The sequence below is a fragment of the Alexandromys fortis genome, unplaced genomic scaffold (genome assembly GCF_014885135.2).
Source record: "Alexandromys fortis isolate MF-2015 unplaced genomic scaffold, M_Fortis_MF-2015_v1.1 scaffold_290, whole genome shotgun sequence".
Taxonomy (NCBI): domain Eukaryota; kingdom Metazoa; phylum Chordata; class Mammalia; order Rodentia; family Cricetidae; genus Alexandromys; species Alexandromys fortis.
Window position 1 is genome coordinate 63,242 of NW_026068167.1, and position 23,893 is coordinate 87,134.

Consider the following 23,893-nt stretch of genomic DNA (forward strand, 5'->3'; position numbering starts at 1 on the left):
GAGAACTGAAATATGTTCTTCTCTAAGAGTTATATACTTTAAGCCTCATTAATATATTATCAATGATTGTCTTTTTTTTTCTGTTAACTTTATGTGCACTGAAACTTTATGTTCCGTTAACTTTATGAACATTGAAAATGTTCAATCCTCTAGAACTAGAGTTACGATGGTTGTGAGCTGTCATGTGGGTGCTAGGATTTGAACTCAGGTCCTCTGTAAGAGCAGCCAATACTCTTAACCATTAAGGCATCTCTCAGACCCCTCAGTGATTTTCTTTAACAAGTTGGTTGACCTTAAATTCTAATCGCAATCTATTTATTTATTTATTAAAGATTTCTGTCTCTTCCCCCCAGCCGCCTCCCCTTTCCCACCCCCTCTCCCAATCAAGTCCCCCTCCCTCGTCAGCCCAAAGAGCAATCAGGGTTCGCTGCCCTGTGGGAAGTCCGAGGACCACCCACCTCCATTCAGGTCTAGTAAGGTGAGCATCCAAACTGCCTAGGCTCCCACAAAGCCAATACATGCAGTAGGATCAAAAACCTATTGCCATTGTTCTTGAGGTCTCAGTAGTCCTCATTGTCCGCTATGTTCAGCGAGACCAGTTTTATCCCGGGCTTTTTCAGACCCAGGTCAGCTGGCCTTGGTGAGTTCCCGATAGAACATCCCCATTGTCTCAGTGTGTGGGTGCACCCCTCGCGGTCCTGAGTTCCTTGAGGCAGAGGCAGGCGGATCTCTGTGAGTTCGAGACCAGCCTACAGAGCTAGTTCCAGGACAGGCTTCAAAGCCACAGAGAAACCCTGTCTCGAAAAATCAAAAAAAAAAAAAAAAATTCTAATCGCAATCTTATCACGCATGTCTGTCTGTCTGTCTGTCTCTCTCATATTAGTATTTTGTCTGTATATATGTCCGTGTGAGGGTGTCAGATCTTTGGACTTAGGGACAGTAGCTGCCATGAGGGGTGTTGGGAATTGAACCTGGGTCCTCTGGAAGAACAGTCAGTGATCTTAACCACTGAGCCATCTCTCTAGCCTCTCAGGCATGTCTCTTAAACATGAATATTTAAGGACAAGTGACAGAAAATTGAAAGGTTACCACTGACAATCACTTATTGGCAATTTCAGATAAATTAAATTATCCTTTCCTTTCCTTTCATCCTCTTAGCTGTTATCAACAATTACTCTAATTGTTACACAGTGAGGAGATCCCATCCCCTACAATACAAACTTGACGCCTGACCTTGTTTTTCATGGGAAATAAACATCAGCTCCTCTCTAACAAAATAAGAGGAATCCTTTCTAAATGTCATTGGACATCCTATGAGTCTATACCATAGTACAGCTATGTAACTTAGTGGTCCCCCATTCCTACCCAAAGAGTCATTTAATATACCATTCCAAGTAGATGTTTCAAGAAGGAAGCATTCCTTGGCTTTTAGCAACAGCTGTACCCTTTTAAAATTAGTAGTATTTTAAAAATAATTTTCAGGTCTGGCAAATTTAGTTATAACCAACAGTGGCTTTAGTTTAGCATTCTTTTATGGAGACAGGTTTTTACTGTGTTGTTCAGATTATATATAAAATACACACAAACACACACAAGTAAAATGTGTATAGATTATTTGCTACCAAAGGCTGTCTAGCTATTACAGGTGTTTTGGATGTGCTTTATCCAGTTAGGCAGTGTCAGGACAGAACCCAGAGCCCAACTCTGTGGCAGAAATCCGCTATAACAGTAAGTCAGATTCTGATCCCAAAGAAAATACTTAGAAGACTGTAACTTTGTCCAGGTATGGTGATACACAGCTTTGATCCCAGCACTCGGGCCAGAAAAAAAGAAGGGAAAAGCCTGGTCTACATAGCATGTTCCGAGTTACTAAGAGCCACACAGTGAGACCCTAACTAGAACAAAATCAACCAATAATTTTGAACATTAATACAGTCATGGATAAGAATGTTCATGGGAAGTAAACAAAATACTTCTGGCCAATGTCCTAGGACTCACCCAGTTGGCCAGATGATCTCATGGTGAAGGACACAGATCTGATGCATCTTTCTTCCACATTCTGTACACTCAACAAACCTAGAAAAGAAAACAACCAATTCTCAGACTGATCTTGAATCATCTTCACCAAATGAAATCTTCAGTATCTCCCATCAATTCTAACAATTCAACAGACAACCAACTGTCATGCCAAAGAATTAAAAATTAGTTTAGTGGAGATTTTTGGCTTTAATGTTATAGGTAAAGCAAATTTCAAAATCATTAAAGCAATCATGTGTTAAACAATCTAAACTTCCAATCCAGAAGGAGAGTGAGAGAAGGTAACTGCTGAGAGAGTAGAGTCATCCCACCCCATTATCAGAGAAAATAGAAGGACCTGTGCTTTTTAAACTTTTCTTCCCCTAGATCTGAGGACGGAATACAAGGTCTTGTGTTTGCTAGCAAGCACTCTACCACTGAGCTAAATTCCAAACTCCAGGATCGTTCTCTGTATGCACTGGAAATGCAGAGAGGTGAAGAGTACAGCCCTGGGCAGGAGTAGTTTGATGCTTGAAAGGGAATAATGAGGGGCTGGAGAGATGGCTCAGTGGTTAAGAGCACTGACTGCTCTTCCCGAGGACCCAGGTTCAATTCCCAGCACCCACATGGCAGCTCACAACTGTCTGTAATTCCAGTTCCAGGGGATCTGACACCTTCACACCAATGCACATAAAATGAAGTTAAATAAACCATTAAAAAAAAAGGGGGCGGAACAATGAGTAACACTCACTGTAAGACTAATTAGCTTTAGCCCCTGAATGTTTCTTTTTTTTAAGCTACTTTTTTAAGAATATTTATTTATTTATGTGTTATGTATACAATATTCTGTCTATGTTTATGTCTGCAGGCCAGAAGAGGGCACAGATGGTTATGAGCCACTATGTGGTTGCCGGGAATTGAACTCAGGACCTTTGGAAGAGCAGGCAAAGCTCTTAACCACTGAGCCATCTCTCCAGCCCCCCTGAATGTTTCTTAAGTTCTTACTATTAACATTTATGGGATGTAAATATTAGCATAAGAATATAAAGTTATTTTGGAAAAAGGATGCAGAGTGTACTGACAATTCATGAGCAACTACTTACAGTTCAGGATCCAGTGTGTCATTTTTTCTCTTGGAAAACTGTTCTTTATTTATTGTACTAAGGAGAGAAAATGGACATAATAAGAAAAAATACACACAAAATTACTACTTGAACATATAGCAATCTGAATTATGTTGTATTTATTGGGTTATATAAATTCAGTTGTATATAAAGAACATTCTACAATACTTCATAATATCCCACCCTTGGGAAACAGGATCCTCCTATGTAGCACTGTCTGGCCTTGAGCTCACAAAGCTCCACAGGCCTCTGTGCCCCTCCTGTTGTCATATCTTGCTCTTCTCTTTTAAAGTCTGGTTCACTATACTATATACAGGATGCACTTTTTATGAACTGTTGATTCCATATTGTGAACATGGTTATAAACTATTTAAGAATAGTTTTAGTCAGGCACAGGGCTGCACATCTTAAATCCCAACACTCAGGAGGCAGAAGCTGGTGGATTTGTGAATTTGAGGCCAGCCTGGTCTATATAGTGAGTTCCAAGACAGCCAAAGGCATGTAGTTGAGAACCTGTCTTAAAAAACAAACAATAAAAAACAAGAATAGTTCTATTTAGAAGGATGAAGATGGAGAACTGCCTGGAGTTTGAGGCTAGTCTAGAATACAGAGTAAGATCATACACTCATCGCCACTTCAAAAAGAACACAGAATTAAACCAGTTGACAGGTACTGTCAACACCAGTGGTATGTACATCTAATCCCATGTTCATGGTTCAGAAGCAAAAGGGTCTCAAATTAGAAACCGACCTGGAATACATAGTAAGATAAAATAGGGGTGGAAGGGGGTAAAAAAGGCACTTCTCACTATTTGAGGTAGGTTTGGTTTTAGGACCCAGATAGTCAAGTCCTGTATTTTTAGGCAATGGTGAAAACAGAGGCTAAGTGCATACTTTAGGTTCCTACGGATATCTCATACTCAATATGAAGGACAAAAATCATTTAATTTCATAGTATTTATTTTCCATGTCTTCCCATATTGCCCTGGACATTTTGATACTATGGTTCTTTTTTCTTACTAACAATATCCATATTTAAGTACATCTTGCTGAAGAAAAAGGCTCAAGGTTCATTTGCCTTCCTAATGTCTTTAAGACCGTGATAAAAGACTCTAATACCAACAGCACCCAGAATGACATGGGAACTTTTTTAAAACTTCAATCTCATAGGCCCATTATAGACCTGAAGAACCAGGAAAGAAATTCAAAACTTTCTAACCTTAGAGCCTTACTGATTTAAAGCCACTCTGGTTCCAGGGGTAAAGTGTGCACTCCCCTGCCCATGGCAGGGAAATCCCACCCTAGTGTAAACTTCTCTGGTTCTGGTAAAAGTCAGAATGTCTCTAGGTTCTCAGTATCTGTTCTCTTACATTGGAACCTAGAGCCTACTACACTGTGTTTCAATAGTAACTGAAAGGAAAAGTTATTGTACAACATAAACTACAAAATTTAACAAAATTGTCTCAGAGGCTTTTTCACTAATACATTATCTGTTTTGCCCTGTAAGACACTATTTTTGTGGAATGCTTTCAACAGCTTCTTTATCACAGGTAAATATGAATGCTTGAAAAATTTTAACAATTTTGCCTCTTTGAAATATAACATTATGTTACAGACTAACAAATACTAGTTTAGTTGGCCAGTCAGGCCATGAGTTGAAAATTTTCTTGGCATTTATCAAACACTAAAAGCTCAGAAAACTACAAAGCCTCAGGAAAGCTTTAAAATTTTTATTAACTGGGCATTATGTTATCTGCAAGAGAAGGCATAAAAAACAGTATGAGTCCAACCTCCTTCAAATTCAATATACTTAATAAAAAAATGCTTTTGCACAAGCCTTTCCATTCTTAGAAGCCATATTTTTACAGAAAAAGTACTTTTATTAAGATCCATCCAGTGCTCAGATATTTCTAAGCTTAGCAACAGGTAATAGAACTTTGTTATGCCAACAGAATCTAGACTAATAAGCCAAGTATCCATAAATAAGTATAGGAACCACTATGTGAGAATGCAACTGAAAACCAATAATTTAATTTACCTTAAACTTAATTGTATTTAAAAAGTTGGCTATGACTGGTGGGATACAATGATGGAGGGACAACAGTCTAAGATCACTTAGAAATGCCTGAGAACAACCACCTGAGAATAGAGAATCAAAAGAGCATTTTCAAAATAATGTTACTTACGTTTGAGGCTGGGAAGGGTCATCCCCCAAAGAAACGCTCTCTCCTTGGATTTCATTGAAACACTTCTCACAGAAATGATACCTGTCGGCAAGAAGGCCATACTGGGGTGAACTGCTCAGTTCACACAACACAGCCCAAGCCAAGCAACGAAGCCACCAATCACAGCAGGCCAAGGAGGGGAACGGGAGCAGAGAGCAGGTCATCAACGGCGACAAGGACATTCAATGATGCGGATTTATGGGCCCCACAGTTTGGGTTTTTTGTTTGTTTTTTTTTTTTGTTTTTGTTTTTTTGTATTTTGTTTGCAATCAAAGCCAAGTGCAGACAACGACAAGCATGAGGGAGAAAAAAAAAACAAAACAAACGAAGAAATGAGGGATTGCAAGACAACAAAAAAACAAAAGCAAGACAGGACAACACAAAGCAGAAAGCCAAGGCAAAGCGCATATTAGCAATAAATATCTTAATGGGATCACAAATAGCAATGATTATAAGCAAATAAAAAAAAAAAAACACCTTTCACTTAGACCCATACTGCTTAATTTTACTACCCAGTGCCACTCAATACTTCTTTTAAAAAAAGCAATTAAACACCAAGATGTTAGCACTCAGGAGGCAGAGGCAGGTGGATTTCAGATAATTCCAGATCAGCATAAGCTATAAAGTGAGACCCTGTCTAAAAAATGAACATGAGAGAGAAAACTAAGAAAAAAAACAATTATAACCAGTGAGTGACATGTTTCAAAAGAAGTCTATTAAGGCATTATTTTTTAAACATCTCCTGATATAAGATGAACACTGTAGACTGCTATTCAAAATCCAAAAGTGAGTACGGTATGGTGGAGCAAGTCTTTAGTACAAGCACTCTGGAGGTGGACATAGGATGGTCTGAATTCCAAACAAACTAAAAAACATGGGAAAAAAATTCCAAAAGTGGTCTGTGTGTCAAGATTTGAACACGGGAAATATTCATATCAGCTGTTATCTTGCATCTTTAATAAAAGGTGATTGTATTGCAACATTTGACGATCCTTAGGTTTCAAGAAGTAAAAGGAACAAATCTAGACTCTCTATCTAGAAAGCACCATTAAATAAATAAAAACTAGAATTCTCAAACCTGGAAATGAATCTGTACCTCACAAGTTCAACCAAACAGGACACCAGTGTTGGCAGCATTAAACAAGCACAGAGCAGTCACTGATCACCCTTGCTGATCTGCTGCTGAGGGCCAGGAACAATCACTAGATGAACTCTAATGCAGGCCAATTACTACCAACAGACTCACGTGCAAGAGATGAATGAATACAACTTAGGCAAGAGAAAAGGCAGAGACGCTTTCTCATAGTTTTTCTCATAGTTCCGTTCTTTTTTCAGACAGGGTCTCATGTAATCTAGGCTGTGTTTATTTTTACTAATGTAGAAAGTCAAGGACAACTCAGAAGTGATCCCCCTAGCCCTGCCTCCTGTGTGCTTAGATTATAGATAGGCAGATTATAGATAGGCATGAACTATTGTACCCTGTTTATGAAGTGCTAGAGTCAAAACCAAGGTTTATTGCATGCTATGCAAGTGCTCTACTAATTAGCCACACCTCAATTCTGGGAGATTTCTTTCCTTCTTTTTAAATTTGCCTGATATAAACAAAAAAGTAAATATTTTGGAATACTTTTTATAAACAATTCAAAAATAAGAAATTAGGTACAAAAAGGTACACATAACTTGCAAAGCTTTTTTTTCTCTTTCTTTTTTTAAATTTGGTATGAGTCCTCTACTTGCATATATACCTGCATGAAAAGAAGACAGCAGATCCCATTATAAATGGTTGTGAACAACCATGTAGTTGCTGGGAATTGAACTCAGGACCTCTGTAACAGCCAGTATTCTTTATCACTGAGCCATCTCTCCAGCCCTAAAACTTTACTAGAAAATGCTTTAATTCTACAAACAGCAAAGAACAGAATTTATGCTATACAGATGTTTTCAAGCACATAATATATAAACCACAATGTGTGTGTGTGTGTGTGTGTGTGTGTGTGTGTGTGTATGTGTGTGTGCCAGTACATCTGGATTGCATTCACTTCATACACACGGACCATGGTCCACACAATCGTTGTGCTTACCTGTTCTGGTAACTATAATACGTAGCATCACGTGGGATTGTACACAACTGTTTGCCATAGCAGCACAGTGTCTGTGGAGAGAACTCCAACTGAAAAAAAAAAAAAAGTATACGTATATGTATATGTGTGTGTGTGTATATATATATTACAAGTCAAAATAGTCACAAAGGCCAATCAGAACAAGCCAATGTAAGGCACATCTCTACTCACAGTTAGGTAAATCACACTTAGCCTCTTTAGCTTATAAAAACCATCACAAATTTACTACACAATTTCACCAGGCTGATCAGGTGTATCTGCCTAGCACTATTTTCAGATACCTACAAGCAACATGTGGTGTGAAACTGAGAACATTAACATGCAGAAAACGTATCACATGTGGAACAAAGTGCTCCTATAGGTGAACACAATAAAGCACCAACTCAATAAGCTTAGTCTGATGATTATTAAATATTTTAGATGGGAACCTCTACCACATAATTTTCAGCTATGCAAAAAATATCTTCATAAAAAGCACATTCCACATAAGCAGCCATTATTGTGTGTGCAATAAACATACACGTTAAGAGAAAGAGCCTTGTTGGGATAGTAGGTAAAATGGTCCAATAATGTGTTTTAAAATCTCTAGCAACATGAGAAAAAGAAAAGAGGGACGGGAAATGAGAAGAGATGGAGAGACAGTATCAAAGTCAGAAACAGGATTTTTGTTGTTGTTGTTTCAGAAACAGGGTTTCTTTATGTAGCCCTGGCTGTTCTGGAACTCGCTCAGTAGACCAGGTTGGCGAACTCACAGAGATCTTCCTACCTTTGCCTTCAGAGTGCTAGGATATAAAAGTATATATCACTATCACCAAGCAATAAACAGGATATTTTTAACCCACATTACCACTAGATTCTAAGTACTCTAGAAGATAAATGCAGGTCTGAAAGCTACTTCTTACCTTTCTGCCACAACAATATCCAAGGCTTTGCATGACTGGGTCGATTTCTTGTTCAAACACCTCAGACAGTTTGGAGCAATATTTGTATACCCTTGAAGTTTTGCGATTATATAACCAGGCATTGTTGAACATAAGCCAAATGTCATCTATATATTGCCAGGGTTCTTGGTACTGTCCAGTATCTAACTTCCTCTTGATGGTAGAAAGATCCATGGGGCTCTTCACAATATCAAAGTAATCCTAGAAGTATAAGCAACACCGCATCACACACTCATAAGCAGAACATTTAGGGAAGTATCTTCCTATTTTCATCATCAATTTTCCACATAATGTTTGTTGTATATTGTATGTCTAATTCTGAAAAGTTGACTGAAGTCTGTCACTTCTTTAAAATATTCATCTATACATAAATGAAGAGGCTATGAGAAGATTCTCCAAATATAATATGTCAGGTCCAGATAGTTTGCCACATACATACAGTAAAACCAAGCATCTTTAAATTTTGAGTACTAAAAGGGGCCCACAAATCTCAGAGAATTCGTGTTCAAAACTGGAAATAACCAAATGCCTGTCAACTATACACACAGAAAATACAGTAGCAGCAACATAAGTGAATTATTAGATGATTCTATACTAAATGGCCTAATACTAAATCTCAACACCATAAAATCCAACCAATGCACCATCCCATGATGTTACATGAAAAGAAGAGGCACAAAGTAGTGTGTTTATACATTTCAACTTAAGGAAATAACCATAATAGAAGAATGCAGAGGAATTAGGTAGTCCTAAAATTAGAAAATTCAGACTGCTGTGACTAGTGATTTTAATTGATGTGGGTTTTGGGTGGGAGGTAATAAAAAAAAGAATTAACACTGTTGTGAAAATGCTAACTAAAACTTGTGTACTTTAAGCAGGGTACATTCTGTAGCATGTGAATCATATGTCAAATAAAGTTATTTCTTAATTTCAAAGGAAACACAAAAATGCCAAATACTTACAGGGATTCCTAGATGCTTTGGGTCTACAGGCTGACGAAAGGGAAGGGACTCTGGGTCCTGCCGGTAAAGTGCTTCCAATGTTGGCATCAGAGCCTGGCGTAATTCTTCTGGTTTGAAAACTTTAAGAACCATTTGAAATCAGTTATCAGTTAAGCAAAAGGAATTTAAAAATATGTGCAAGTTATATTTCTAAAAGTACCTTAAAAATCACAAAACACAAAATTGACGCTGTCCTCAGAGAAATTTCACTAAAGGGCTCACTTTCTGATTTTAATTCCTACTCTGCTTTAAAGCAATATGTCAAAACAACAGAGCTGCCATTACCCTCACTACCTCTGCTACTTTTCCAGCTGCAGATTTTTTTAATATTTATTTATTTATTTATTCATTCATTCATTCATTTATTTATTGTGTGTACAATATTCTGTGTGTACGCCTGCAGGCCAGAAGAGGGCACCAGACCTCATTACAGATAGTTGTGACCCTCCATATGGTTGCTGGGAATTGAACTCAGGACCTTTGGAAGAGCAGGCAATGCTCTTAACCGCTGAGCCATCTCTCCAAACCTCTCCAGCTGCAGCTTTATTGAAAACAAACTTTTCCAAACAGAAATAGAAGCAAAGACTCCTAAAAACACAGAAGAGACTTCTTAAAGTAATAGCCAAAAAAATGTCAATGTAAGAGAAGGAAGGGGCTCTGTCTAGCAGAACTGAAAATGTCCTCTCTCAGAGTGGTTAGCGAGCACATGGCTGCACTGCTAGCACTGGGCAAAGCAGGAAGGTCTTTGTGGTAAGGCTTGGATAGAAAGACATCATGGACAGTTTAAATTACATAGCAAGTCCTTGTTGAGAAATAAGATTGTAGACCAGAAGCGGGGCGAAGGTGGCACACACCTTTAATCCCAGCACTCGGGAGGCAGGGGCAGGCGGATCTCTGTGAGTTCGAGACTGGCCTGGTCTACAGAGCTAGTTCCAGGACAGGCTCCAAAAAAGCCAAAGAGAAACCCTGCCTCAAAATAAATAAATAAATAAATAAATAAATAAATAAACAAACAAACAAACAAACAAACAGGTATGTTTAGGCGGGCAGTGCGCCTTTAATCCCAGCACTGGGGAGGCAGAGGCAGGCGGATCTCTGTGAGTTCGAGGCCAGCCTGATCTACAAGAGCTAGTTCCAGGACAGGAACCAAAAGCTACGGAGAAACCCTGTCTCGGGAAAAAAAAAAAAAAAAAAAAGATTGTAGGCCAGAGTAGAACCATACAATGAAATCTAAACCAATCATGGAAGGGGGGCACACTTTTTATGGCACCAATATTTAATAATTCAGAACTGAGATCAGGTTTCTTACAATCGAAGGCACTGAGAAGTGGGTTTTTTTTTCCCTTTAAAGTGGATGATACTTTATAGAACTGAGGGGAAAGACATGTTATTAGATGATGCATATTTGACTCGAGTATTTGCATGGCCTACAAGGAATCCAAGTCTCAAAGAGGTTAAGAAACAAATGAAGTTCAATTGTTTTTAAATATTTAAAGTAATATTTCTCTTATGTGCATTTGTGTACCTGTGCATATATGCCAAGGAATTTTGTGAAAAACAAAGAACAATTTGTAGGAGTCATTATTCTCTTTCCAGTAAGGCTGCTGCACACAAGAGCCCACGAACATGTGTGTGCCTGTGTTTGGAGACCGAGGGTCAAACTTGGGTGGTTCAGAGGTCAATAACCTTGTTTTTGTTTTCATATTTTCTTTTTGATACTTCATCTTATATGTTGTTATGTTTGCCTATGGTTCTGTGAACTATGAGTGTGCATGTGCGTGCTGGAGCACTGACTGGTGTTTTGCTTGCAACTACGTTTGTGTGACGGAGTTGGATCCCTTCAAACTAGAGTTACAGGCAGTTTTGAACTACTGTGTGGTTGCTGGGAATTGAACCCAGGTCCTCTGGAAAAGCAGCCAGTGCTCTTAACCACTGAGCCATCTCTCCAGTCCCAGAACTCTGATCTCTCTCCACTCTCTACCCTCACCCTCTTCTGAAATAATATGTCCTACTAAGATCTGAACTCACTAGCCAGCAAGCTCCAGGTATTTCCCCACATCAACTTGTCCAGTGATCTGATTAAAAGTGTGCAACAACACTCAGCTATGAGACAAGGTTTCACTGCTGACTCAGTCTTGCCTGGAATTTGCTATGTAGTAAACAAGGCTGTGCTTGAATTCAGAGATTCATGTCCCTTTCCCTCCTAAGCACGGGGATCTACAGAGGTGATAAGGAAAAAGTACAGATCATCGTTTGTGGGGAAAGCATTTTACCAAATGAGTGATCTCTCCATCTTTAACTTACTCTTCTTCTTTGACTGTCCAGGAGCTGGGGAGGACTGTGTAGCAGAGGTACCTGGCTGGTCTTCCTCCTCTTTTATTTCAGTTTTTAACTCAGTGCCTCTCTCCTCTGTTTCTGTAGGTTCCACTTTACCATCTTCAGTTTTAGCCTAAAATATAAGGCAGGTTTTCAGGATTTCAAAGAACATCTGGTAACAAGACCATTACTCTCCATTATGAACATACATGAATTTCTTTTTATAGCAGAACCTAATTGCTCTAGTCTCACCTCCTGAGTATCTTCAGGTTGAGCATCTACTGGTTCAGGTTGATCCACCTCCATTTTAACCTCCATTTTTACTTCCTGTGAAGGTTGCTTCTCGGGAATAGTCTGAGAATTCACTTCTGTGCTACTAGTAGATGGAGGGTTTGATACCTGGCCTTCAATGCTTACAGCTGGCTGAGAAAGCTGGAGAGGAAAAAAGGAAAAGTATACACACATAAAAAGCTTGCCAATGATACAATCAGAATTTAAATTACATAGAACCTCTGAGGAGAGGATAAGAGGTAGAGGGATGGAACGAGAGGAAGGAAAAATGAATGAATGAATGAATGAATGAATGAATGAATGAGTAGGCAGATAGATAGATGATAGAGATAGACGGACAGATAAAATTACACAAGGCTAACCACTGGATCCATAACTATCCTTCCTCTTACTTGGATCATTTTAAACAGGACTTGCCAATGCTAGCTGCTTGGTTTTACTTGAAACAACTACGTTATTTTGAGCTTTGTTTTGTTAGTGTTTAGGGGTGGAAGTTCCAAAAATGATTATTTCAGAGAAGCTCACGGTTTTAAAAATGCCATTAGGGCCAGCTGGTGCTGTTACATGCCTTTAACCCCAGTACTCGGAGGCAGAGGCAAGCAGGTCTCTGTGAGTTCGAGGCCAGTCTGGTCTACAAGAGCTAGTTCTAGGACAGCTAGGACTGTTACACAGAGGCATCCTGGGAGGGGGGGGGGTGCATGGGACACGGATAGACACAACACATTTTGGACAATGTGATGTGGTGGCTGCGGTGTCAGTGTGTGTTATGTGTGTGAGTGAAGTCAATGGAATTACTCATAGGTTTTTAGTTTCATTTATCAGCCCTGAAACTTAAACTTAAGCTGTTTTTTTTTCTCCCCCTTCTTTTCCTTTTGCAAATTACATGTGTTAAATTAAGCAATGATAAATATCTACCCTCAGAGTCTTCAGGCCTCAGAACATCATATAGAACATAATGATCAGTTCAAAATTAACCAAAATCTTCTAGTTTTCTCTATGCTAAGTACTATCAAATGAAGGAAAAACAGGAAGTAAACACTAAATTCTATCTATGGACAAAATGACAAGGCATGACATAAAAGAGCAAGAAATGGTGCAGAAACACCACTGGAGCTTAACTTGTTCCACGGACACTCCAAGGTACATCTGCTTACCGGAGTTGAAGGCTGAGGAGGCAGCAATGGTGCTGTTGGGGTAGGAACAGATGCTGCTGTGCTCTGCTGGGAGCGAGGCTGTTGCTGGGACTGCTCAGCAGAAGGAGCAGAAGGAAGTGAAGGCTGAACTTGAGGGGTAAGATGTGTTGGTGGTGTAGGTGTCTGTCTAGATGGGGGATGTAGAGCTTGGGGCTGTGGCCCAGGTGGTATAGCAGGAGGTGTAGGAACAGGTGCTGGAATTGCTGTTGCTGGTGGTTGCTGAGGTCCCAGACTTGGGGGAGTATGATGAGGAGTAGGGGTACGACTAGGAACAGGAGAAGGCGAATTCTGATGAGCTGGTTGAGGCAGAGTTGAACAGTGAACATGACTCCCTTGAGACCCTGGAGGCATTATAGGAGAGTTCACAGGGCAGGAAGAACTGGACATTTGTGCCTGTTAAATTAAAAAAAATATATTTACAAAGTCAGGACATATGTTATTTAGGAAACAGTGTTTATTAACAAAGAATAATACCAAACTTCTTTATTTCTGAGATGTGGTCTCACTACGTAGATCTGGCTAGCCTTGAACTATCCACCTGCCTCAAAAAAGAGGAAAAAGGGGGTCTTCCAAAACCATACAGGGATAGAAATTAACAGTTTCTAAACCTCAGTGGATGTCACACTTATAAAAACTGGTATCAGCAGTATTTGCTATTTTAACCTGGAAACTTGAAGACCCCATTTAAGAGTAGAAGGAGAGCCAGGTGGTGGTGGCGTATGCATTTATTCCCAGCACTCTGGAGGCAGAGGCAGACAGATCTCTGTGAGTTCAAGAGCTAGTCCCAGGGTAGGATCCAAAGCTACAGAAAAAATCTGTCTCAAAACCCTCCTCCCCGAAAAAGGGGGGGGGGGGGAGAACAGACTATATGCTGTTAATCCTGTATGTGTGCCCTGTGGCATGCGTGCCTATACCTGCAAACATGCACACCAAAATAAATTAAATAGTAAAAACATACTTGAGACACTGGTGCTTGACCACTGGACGGAGTCAATGACATATTTGTTACATTCATTCCTTGAGATGGAAATTGCGTCTGGGAGAGGAACTGGTTCTGGCTGGAAGCCTGCTGCATTCGAGGTCCATAGCCCATAGGCTGAAGAAAAAAAACAAAAACAAAAAAAAATAAAATAATCCATAGAGTACCAAATGTTTCATTATAATTATCCTACTACTATAATTAGCAATTATTCTTGTTCTGCTATATAGATGTTTGAGTAGAGAAAGGGAAAAGGCAATAGTTTTGGGGAGGAGAAACATGAGAAGTGGAAGAACTAACCACTTAATTAGTCAAGAATAATAGGCGCATAACTACCAACAAATCCCTTAAGAAACAAGAATAAAGGACCAGACATTCTCTTGACAAACATATCTTAAACACTGACAAGAAAGAAGTAGCTTCCAGCTGGAGAGTGAATTAAAACAAATTTGTAAGCTCTTTGCTTTTACTCCTGGTGCTGTAACAGCAGAAACTTAAGACTACTAAAGGCTAAATAAAAGCAGGCAATCATCATCACCCTATCACTGGCGAATGTGGTGCTCATGACCTGTAGAGGTGCTAAAAACTGTTATACGTCCTTTCTATAATTGTTGCACATGAATCCAAACCTTTAGAAGAAATATGGAGAACAAAAGAAAAATGTAATTTAAAACTTGGGGCGGCAGGAGGATATATGAGTTCAAGACCAGTCTATTCTACAGAGCAAGTTACAGACAGCCAGAGCAGTTACACAGAGATATCCTGTCTCAAAAAGACTAAAGCAAAAGCAAACAAAAGATTACAAAAGGAGCAATAAGAAGACACTAGAAAGCAGCTGTTCCTTGCAAATCAAGTTCTCTGCTTAGAGGAGCAAAGACCTGCAGCAAAGTGTAAGAGCTACTGCTAAATGCTGGGCAGTGGTGATACACACCTTTAAGAGCAGCACTCACTAGGCAGAAGCTGGCAGATCTCTGTGAGTTCAAGGCCAGCCTGGTCTACAAAGTGAGTTCCAGAACAGCCATGGCTACACAGAGCATCCCTGTCTCGAAAACCAAAAAGCTGCTAAACACTGAAATGCCAAATATGGGATACTACCTGATTCTGTCAACATTTTAGTACTTGTCTTGTAAAAAAAAAAAAAACTCATCTTTCTCTCTCTCTCTCTCTCTCTCTCACACACACACACACACACACACACACACGCCTCTGCGAATGTATTCCACATATGCACATATGGAGATGCCTTCAGAGAAGAAAAGAACCCCTAGCTGGAGTTACATTACAGGCAGATGTAGGCTGCCCAACATGGGTCCAAGCAACTGAACCTAGGTCTTCCGGGAAAACCCCCAGATGTTCTTCTCCAGTACCATCTCAAGCCACATCTAGCTTAGTAATGTAACTTTTAGAAAAATTATGAAACTAATTTTGGGTATAAAACCTTAAGGGTTCAATAGATTATAATGCCATGTCATTCATCAAGAGATTTTTTTTCCCCTCCAAGATAGGCTGTCCTGGAACTTACTCTGTAGCCCAGGCTGGCCTCAGACTCACAGAGATCCGTCTGCCTCTGCCTCCTGAATGCCATTACTGATTAACAATCTACCTTGCCCCCACGTAATTTTTTAAAATTGCATTTATGTATGTATATATTTGTGTGCCAGAATGAACATAAGTGAGAGAACAACTTGCAAAGGTGGTTAGTTCTCTTTTTACCCTGGGGTTTGAACTTAGGTAGCATAGAATCGAGAAAATGTATCAACTGGGCTGTTGCATATTATGTGTAGTCCTGGCTGCTCTGGAAGTCACTCTTTAGACCATGCTGGCCTTGAACTTAAAATCTGCCAGCCTCTGCCTACTGAGTGCTGGGATTAAACACAAACTCCACCACCAGCTACAGGATTATCTCCACAACTGAAATTTCCATTTTAATGCTGTGGCATAATGCTCTTGTATGCTTTAAAGATTTGTAACTCATATTTAATAAAATGCTGACTGTCCAGTAGCCAAGCAGGAATTATAAGTGGGGCAACCAAACGCAGAGGAAACAAGATGAGAATGCTGCACTGACAAATACCAAGCCATGTGGCTAAACATAGATAAGAATTATGGGTTAAGTTGTAAGAGCTAGTTAATAACAAGCCTCAACTAAAAGGCAAAATTGTTTATAATTAATATAAGCCTCTGTATTGGGGGGGGGGGGGGCAAACAGCTATGGGACTGGATGGGCCAGAAACTTCCATGTATACCTTTGTTTTGTTTTTAAAATTTGAGGTATGTGTAAATCTGCATGTAGATGGATACTGGGTAGGTGCTCTGTTAATATCAGCGAGAAACTTCTCCCATATGCTTGGGCATTTGAACACTTTGGTCTCCAGCTAGTGACGCTATTTGGGGAAGATTATAAAATCTTCAGCACATACAGCATTGCTGAACAAAGTATGTCAGTATGCGTGGGCGGAGTTTATAGTTATATTGATCCCTTTTCAGTTTGACCACTCTGCTCCTTGTTTGTTGCTGAAACGTGATCTCGTGATCTCTCAGATTCCTACTCTTATTGCTAATTCTGGCTTGCCATTATGGCTATCTGGGCCCTGGAGTCATAAGCCAAAAAAAAACTATTCCTTAAGCTGCTTTTCCTCATCAAATTCTACCATAGGAACAGGATGGTACCTTCTGCACTTTCTTTCCACATCATTTCCTTTCTTTTTTTTTTAATCATCATATTAAAAAAATATCATATGGCTGTTTTCTCTTCATGTATATATGTGCACCTCATGCTGCCTAGAAGTCAGAAGAGGGTAACATTTCCCTTAGAACTGCAGTTATGGATGGTTATAAACCACCATATACAATGCTGGCACAACTAAACCTGAATGCCATGTAAGAAAAAGAAACTCTTATTAGCTAAGCAATGTCCCAGGCCCTCCATTTCATTTTAGAGACAGGGTCTCACATTGGATCCAGAGTTCACATTTTGGGCTCAGATAGGTAGCAACTGAGCTAGAGGCAATCTCCAGTTGTAGCACTGAAGTTTTAAGTGTATGCCACCATAGCCTGGCTTTTATGGGCTGCTAGGAATCTGGATGCAGTTTCTTATGCTTTTACATCATCTCCCCAGACTTTTCTGTGTGATTTTCAGGCAAAACAGAAAAACAAAAATAAATTGTGTTGTATCCTAATTTCTGCACTTTCAGATTTTGTGCTTAGCCCAGTGTGATAGCACACATACCTTTAATCCCAGCACCCTAGAAATGGAAAGAAACAAGAGGATTTCTGAGTTTGAAGTCAGGCTGGTCTACGAACAGAGATCTAGGACAGTTGGGGCTACATAGTAAAATTCTGTGTTGACATAAATTTTTAAAAAATTTATTCACAGATAATAGTGTTCTGCTTAGACAGATATGAACATTTTGGTTGTTTTGTTTTGTTTTTGAGGCGTAGCTTCTATGTGAACAGACCTGGCTGTCCTAGAATTCACTTTGAAGGCCAGGCGGACCTTGAACTCAGAGATTCGCCTGCCTCTGTGTTACACTGATGAACATTAGTGCTTTTGAAGTAATAACAAACAAAAAGATTATTTTTCCCCAAAGGTGTATAGGTAAAACTAACCGGATTTAATGCCCCAGACTGCGCCAGCTGTCCATGGTGCTGAAGAGGAGAGGGTTGCCGAGGTCCAATAGGGGGCTGTGGAATATTCATCTGACCAAACTGATTCAAACCTGTGAATACATGCAAAATATTAATTTCAGTACTCTTGATGAATTTATTAACAAGACATAAATTTTAATATGATTCTTCTCATTTGATGAGGAACAACAAAATAATAATGAAACACAACAGTCAAGCAAGGCCATTATTTGCCTGCAAGTATGTCTCTATGAGGATGCAAGGTCCCCTGGAAGTGAAATTACAGTGTGAGGTATCATATGGGTCCTGGGATTTGAACCAGTGTCCTCTGAACCAGCAGTCAGTATGAGATAGCCACTGTGCTCTCTCTCTCTCTCTAGCCTGGAGGAAAGGTTTTTGTTGTTGTTCTTTTTGGTTTGGTTTGTCGTCGTATACACACACACACACACACACACACACACACACACACACAGTTTCTCTGTAATCTTTTGGAGCCTGTACTGGAACTAGCTCTTATAGACCAGACTAGCCTCAAACTCAGAGATCCACCTGCCTCTGCCTCCCGAATGCTGGGATGCTGGGATTAAAGGCGTGTGCCACCACCACTCAGAAAGCAAGGGTATTATTGCTAATAGTTACTGAACTAAATTTTATACCATGTAGTAAATTACTACATTTTATCATTTTAAAATTTTGAAATAGTCTCACTCTATAGTGCTGGCTAGCCTGGAACTCAAGCTTGAACTAAAAACCATCCATTTAGCCCTGCCTCTCAAATGTTCACATGCAGCCAATAAATTGATGATGATTATATTGGGTATTTTTTTGAGACAGGGTTTCAGTATGAAGGTCTACCTAGCCTGAAATTCACCATCAAGTACTGACAAGAGTTCTATCAACTGGCCACTTACTCTATAGAGTACTGGGATTAAAGGTGAGAACTAATGCCTGGCAATGAATTGGTCTTAAATGGATGCTTGCTTATTTACTATGAACTACTTCCTGGAACTGTCAGCCAATCTGCTCCTCATTTTCCCCTCCTTGGTGGATTTCCAATACAAGGGATTTTCAAATTTCCAAAGCAGTTAATTATGGGGACTTGCTGATGAATTAAAGGAAGGTGAAGTGTCATTCTGTTTTACATCAGGGACTTTTACAATCAACTCTGTATAAATTTACCAGGTTGCGGAGGTATCCGAGGCATCATCTGGTTTGGCACGCTGCCACGGATCATAGCTGGATCAGGTAGAGGACCATCTGGAGGGGAAGGTAGAAAAAGTTAGATATCCCTTTGTTTCTTGAAAACAACAAAATCCCATCAAGTATTAATAATAGCTTAGAGAATCTCTAACCTCAATCTCAAAGATCAATGGTTTTAAATAGACAAATATTTTAATTAGACAAGAATATGAAGAAAGAGGCTCCATTAGGCCATTCATTTTGTGCCTCTTAAAATTTAAAATAAGAATAAAATATATTAATTTTGGTAATTCCTTAGATTCTCGTCCAAGTTTCAACAAGGTACACAGAGAGAAGAACAGTGTCACTGGGCAAGTAAGATGGCTTTGTGAACAAAGGTTCTTACTTTTGCACCTGGCAACCTGAGTCTGATAGCCAGGATCTACAAGGTGGAAGTACACACCTATAGTCCAGCACCTGAGAGGCAGAGGCAAGAAGATCTCTGAGCTCAAGGCCAGCCCAGTCTACAGGGCGAAAACCCTGTGTGGTGGTTTGAATGAGAATAGCCCTACAGGCTCATATGTGAATGCTTTGGCATTCAAAGAGTACAACTATTTGGAAAGGAGTAGGAAGTAGGACCTTGTTGTGATGTGCATGGTCTTGTTGAAGAACATAGGGGTAAACTTTAAGACTTCTCAAAAGTACATACATGCCCCTCTCCCGCTCACTCCAGTACCACAGGTTTGTTTCCCACCATGATGATCATGAACTAACCCTCTAAAACTGGTCATAGTGTACATCACAGCAATAGAGCACTAAGACAACCTTTACCAAAAAACAAACATTAACAAACAAAAAAAACCAAAACCCTTAAAAAACAGCAGCAACAAAAACCAACTAGCCAGGTGGTGGCGGCGCATACCTTTAATCCCAGCACTCGGGAGGCGGAGGCAGGCAGATCTCTGTGAGTTCGAGGCCAGCCTGGCCTATAAGAGCTAGTTCCAGGACAGGAACCAAAAACTACAGAGAAACCTTGTCTCAAAAAAATCAAAAAAAAAAAAAAAAAAAAAGTTTCTATTGAAACATCAATCTACCTGGTCTATCAATACGTACTGGGTACCTGTCATATGTAAGACAGGTGGATGGTGAAGAAAGCCAATGAAAACATGCAAGCTGCCATTTCTCGAGTGTTACAATTTCAAAGGCTCTCTTGGGCAGTGAAAATAATTGTAGATTATCAAGTTATATCAATTATCATACCTAGAAACCTAATAGTCCTCCCTCCAAGTTTTAAAAAGCAGATGTATTGCTTTCTTTATATTAAGTATAACAAAAAGTACTTACTAGTAGTCATTCCTGGCTGTTGCTGTCCCATGTTAGTCCCAGTATTCATAGAAACTGGAACCATGCCAGGAGCACTTGGTAGCATGTTTTGTTTCTGTAACCTAGTCCTCCGTTTCTCTTCTAGTTCTTTCTGGATCTTATAGATCTTCTCAGCTAGGAGATGGTAGTATTCCGCCTAGAAATAAAATTTGAGTAAAGATGAGAAAACAGAAATAGAATTAACAGAAAAACTGAACCATTTAAAGAGCAGACAAGAACTAAATTTGGCTGTAGAGGGAGAGGCTGCCCTACAAAGTGACAATCAGGGATACAGAGAAATCATTCTCAAAAAAAAAAAAAAAAAGACAAGAAATTATGAAGACTATAATGTATAAGTCATTAATAAATGAACTCAACTTGCAATAACATGTGATTAGCAATTTTACTATGAAGTTAAAAATTAAAGTGTAACTTCCATAAGTTTTTTATTTACAAAACACAAACTGGCATTTTATAGGGTACAGAAAGAATGACATATGTTTACTGCCTTCTTTGGTGTTGCCTGCATGTATGTCTGTGTGAGGTTGTCAGAAGCCCAGAAACTGGAGTTACAAACAGGTGTGAGCTGCCATGTGGGTGCTAGAAATTGAACCCAGGTCCTCTGGATGAGCAGCCAGTGTTCTTAACCCCTGCATTAAACATTAAATTTAATGCAGAGAAAACACTACTTGACAAAATACGTTCTATATAACTCAGCCCAGAACTATTAACAATAAGCTCCTTTCCTTATAAGAAAATGTAGGCCAGGCGGTGGTGGCACACACCTTTAATCCCAGCACAGGCCAAGGCGGAGGGCAAGTGGATCTCTGTGAGTTCAAGGCCAGCCTGGTCTAAAAGACCTAGTTCCAAGGGCAGGCTCCAAAGCTACAGAGGGAAAGAAAAAAGAAATAAAATATAAACTGAGCATGGTAGCACACACCTTTAATGCCAGCGCTAAGGAGGCAGAGGCAGTTGGATCTGAGTTTGAGGCCAGACCTACAGTTATTTCCAGGATAGTCAAGAAACTCTGTCATTCTTGTGTGTGTTTACATTAATGATTGAGAGACAGAGTCTAGAGGCTAAAGATAGATGGAATAATTTAAGAAAAGATGGCTACAAATTAGACAACCTAAGGCTGGATTTATAAGAAAAAAGTCTTCAAATGTGGTTTATTGAGGAGTTGGGTGGCAAAGAGCCAAAGAACAAAGAGCAAAAAGCAACCAACTACAATCAACCAGCCCACTTCAGAAAAGGAAGAAAGCTTCATGCTCACTCTATTGTTTGCAGATTCATACATGTCCCCTTCTACTTTACGAGCATATGCAACAAGGTTTTCCATCCGTCGGTCTTTTAAAGCAGCAGGATCCGGAGTGGGGAATATGGCTTGAACACTGGAACATAAAATGGTACCACTATAATGGCATGTCAGCTTTATATACATTCACCACAGAAATACACAATATTGTGAATACTGTGACGTTTTCCCTTATCAATACTGACATGGTTCATTCACAAAATATAAAATTATTTTTTTAAGTTGTTAATTCCATTAAGTCTCAACTCTATTTTATTTAGGGCTTTTTACCTGTATGTCTGCACGAGTGTGCAGTGCCCACAGAGGCCAGAAAATGGGATCATATACAGTAGGACTGGAGTTACAGACAGCTGTGAACTGCCATGTGGGTGAGCTGGTTTAGGTAGTTGACATAGCAACCAGTGCTCTTAAGTCACCTCTCCAGAGCCTAAATTACTATATTTTTCAAAATTTACCAACAGAACAATGTGTGTCTAATTTTGATCATGTTTTCCTTTTTTCTTTTTTTTTTTTCAGGGGGATGAGGGGGAAACCAGGGTTTCTCTGTATAGCACTGGCTGTCCTGGACCTCTGTAGACTAGGCAAGTCTTGTAATCTCAGAGATCAGCCTGCCTCTTACTCCCAAGTGCTGGAATTAAAAGCCTGTGCCACCTTACCTATCGAACAATTTTATTAAAGGAAGACTGGTGTTACAATCTAAAATAATATTAACTTTAAAAAATTAAGAATTTTTAAAAAGATTATGTATATACAGTGTTCTGCCTGCATGTCAGAAGAGGGCACCAGATCTCATTATAGATAGTTGTGGGACACCATTTAATTCCTGGAAACTGAACTCAGTAACCCTTGAGGAACAGCCAGTGTTCTTAACCTCTGAGCCATAGCCATCTCTCCAGCCCTAACTTAAAAGAGGTTTGGTAATCACAAAAAAAGCCACCCCATAAAAATACTTTCTGGAGGGCTAGAGAGCCACTTAGTGATTAAGAGCAGGTCCTGTTCTCTCATCAGCAGTATCAGGCAGTTCTAGTGTATCTCCCCATGCACTCGTACCCACATAGGATAAAACTCACACAAAGACATGCACATGAATAAAACTAAATACTCTCTGGTTTTTGTGATTCTACATAAAAGTTGTACTGTGCCACATAAACAGAGAAAACCTGACTTTTCTTCCAATATCATTTGTCTTTAAACATTTCTGTTCTTTTAAATTTACTTATCAAAACAAAACCAACAATTATTCAAAACTTTGTTACAACTTATAGAGAAGCAAAGAGATAGCTATTTTGTCATCATGGTTTCTAGCTCTAAACTTGGATGTGGTAGCCACAGCCTTTAATTTCAGTACTCAACAAGGCAGAGGTAAGAGGATCTCCAAGTTCAAGACCATCCTAGTTTGTATTGCCAGTTCCAAGACAGCTGGGATTAGAAAAAACCCTAACTCAAAATACAAATAAAGAGATTCCCACTGAACTATTTCTCAGTAAGGTATGTGGCAACCTCTAAAAATGTATGTGATACTAGCATAAGCTTGTATATGCATGTGTATAATTTCTGATACCCTTCTGCCACACTATCACACCTACTTCATGTCGTGGTGGCACTCACCCTAATCAAATATTCTGGCAGTAATTTTTTATTCAAATTGTTTAATTTATTGTTTGTGGTTTCAAAGCACACCTTCAGGAGTCAGTTTTCCCTTTCTACCATTTAAGTCCAAGGACGAACTTGAGAGCAAGAGTCTTTAGTCACTGAACCACCTAATGATCTCCAAGTAAACAAAAATTATTTAATATTTCTTAACACTAGGCAGGATAATTTATATGTTAATGATAAGACTTGTGAAATAACTTGAAGAAAAATGGAGAGGAAAGCAGAGAAAGATTAGATTTTGGAAACACTATTAACTCCACAACACTTAAGACTGACATGCCATCACTTTACTTACAGTTTATGAACAAGGTGGTTTCGAAGATCCTGAGTAATATCTTCATGCCACTGTTTCCGAATTCCGGTACTAGATGGCTGGGCTGCTGTTGGCAAAGGACCCAAGGAGGCCACACTGGCATTTTCACTCATCATTGGGCTTTGAAAATGAGTGGCAAATAGTTTTAGTATTGGAAACAGGCTTCACTTAACTAGAGACAACAGTAATTACTGCCATGAATGGTGACTGAGTATTTAAGAGGCATATGTATGAGACTA

General features: G+C 39.4%; 1 protein-coding gene across 1 annotated transcript in view; it reads right to left on the bottom strand.

Moving 5' to 3' along the window:
* The window catches only part of LOC126492110 (histone acetyltransferase p300), a 43,106-nt gene that overhangs the window by 11,894 nt on the left and 7,319 nt on the right, over positions 1-23,893 (bottom strand). The window contains exons 6-20 of the mRNA XM_050128247.1: positions 23,637-23,774; positions 21,647-21,764; positions 20,356-20,530; positions 19,012-19,089; positions 17,815-17,924; positions 14,185-14,322; positions 13,188-13,619; positions 11,995-12,174; positions 11,731-11,875; positions 9,388-9,506; positions 8,387-8,626; positions 7,446-7,534; positions 5,326-5,406; positions 3,120-3,176; positions 1,999-2,076 (exon numbers count right to left, since the gene is read on the bottom strand). Coding sequence (XP_049984204.1) covers positions 1,999-2,076; positions 3,120-3,176; positions 5,326-5,406; positions 7,446-7,534; positions 8,387-8,626; positions 9,388-9,506; positions 11,731-11,875; positions 11,995-12,174; positions 13,188-13,619; positions 14,185-14,322; positions 17,815-17,924; positions 19,012-19,089; positions 20,356-20,530; positions 21,647-21,764; positions 23,637-23,774 — 2,178 coding nt within the window. The remainder of the gene's footprint in view (positions 1-1,998; positions 2,077-3,119; positions 3,177-5,325; positions 5,407-7,445; positions 7,535-8,386; positions 8,627-9,387; positions 9,507-11,730; positions 11,876-11,994; positions 12,175-13,187; positions 13,620-14,184; positions 14,323-17,814; positions 17,925-19,011; positions 19,090-20,355; positions 20,531-21,646; positions 21,765-23,636; positions 23,775-23,893) is intronic.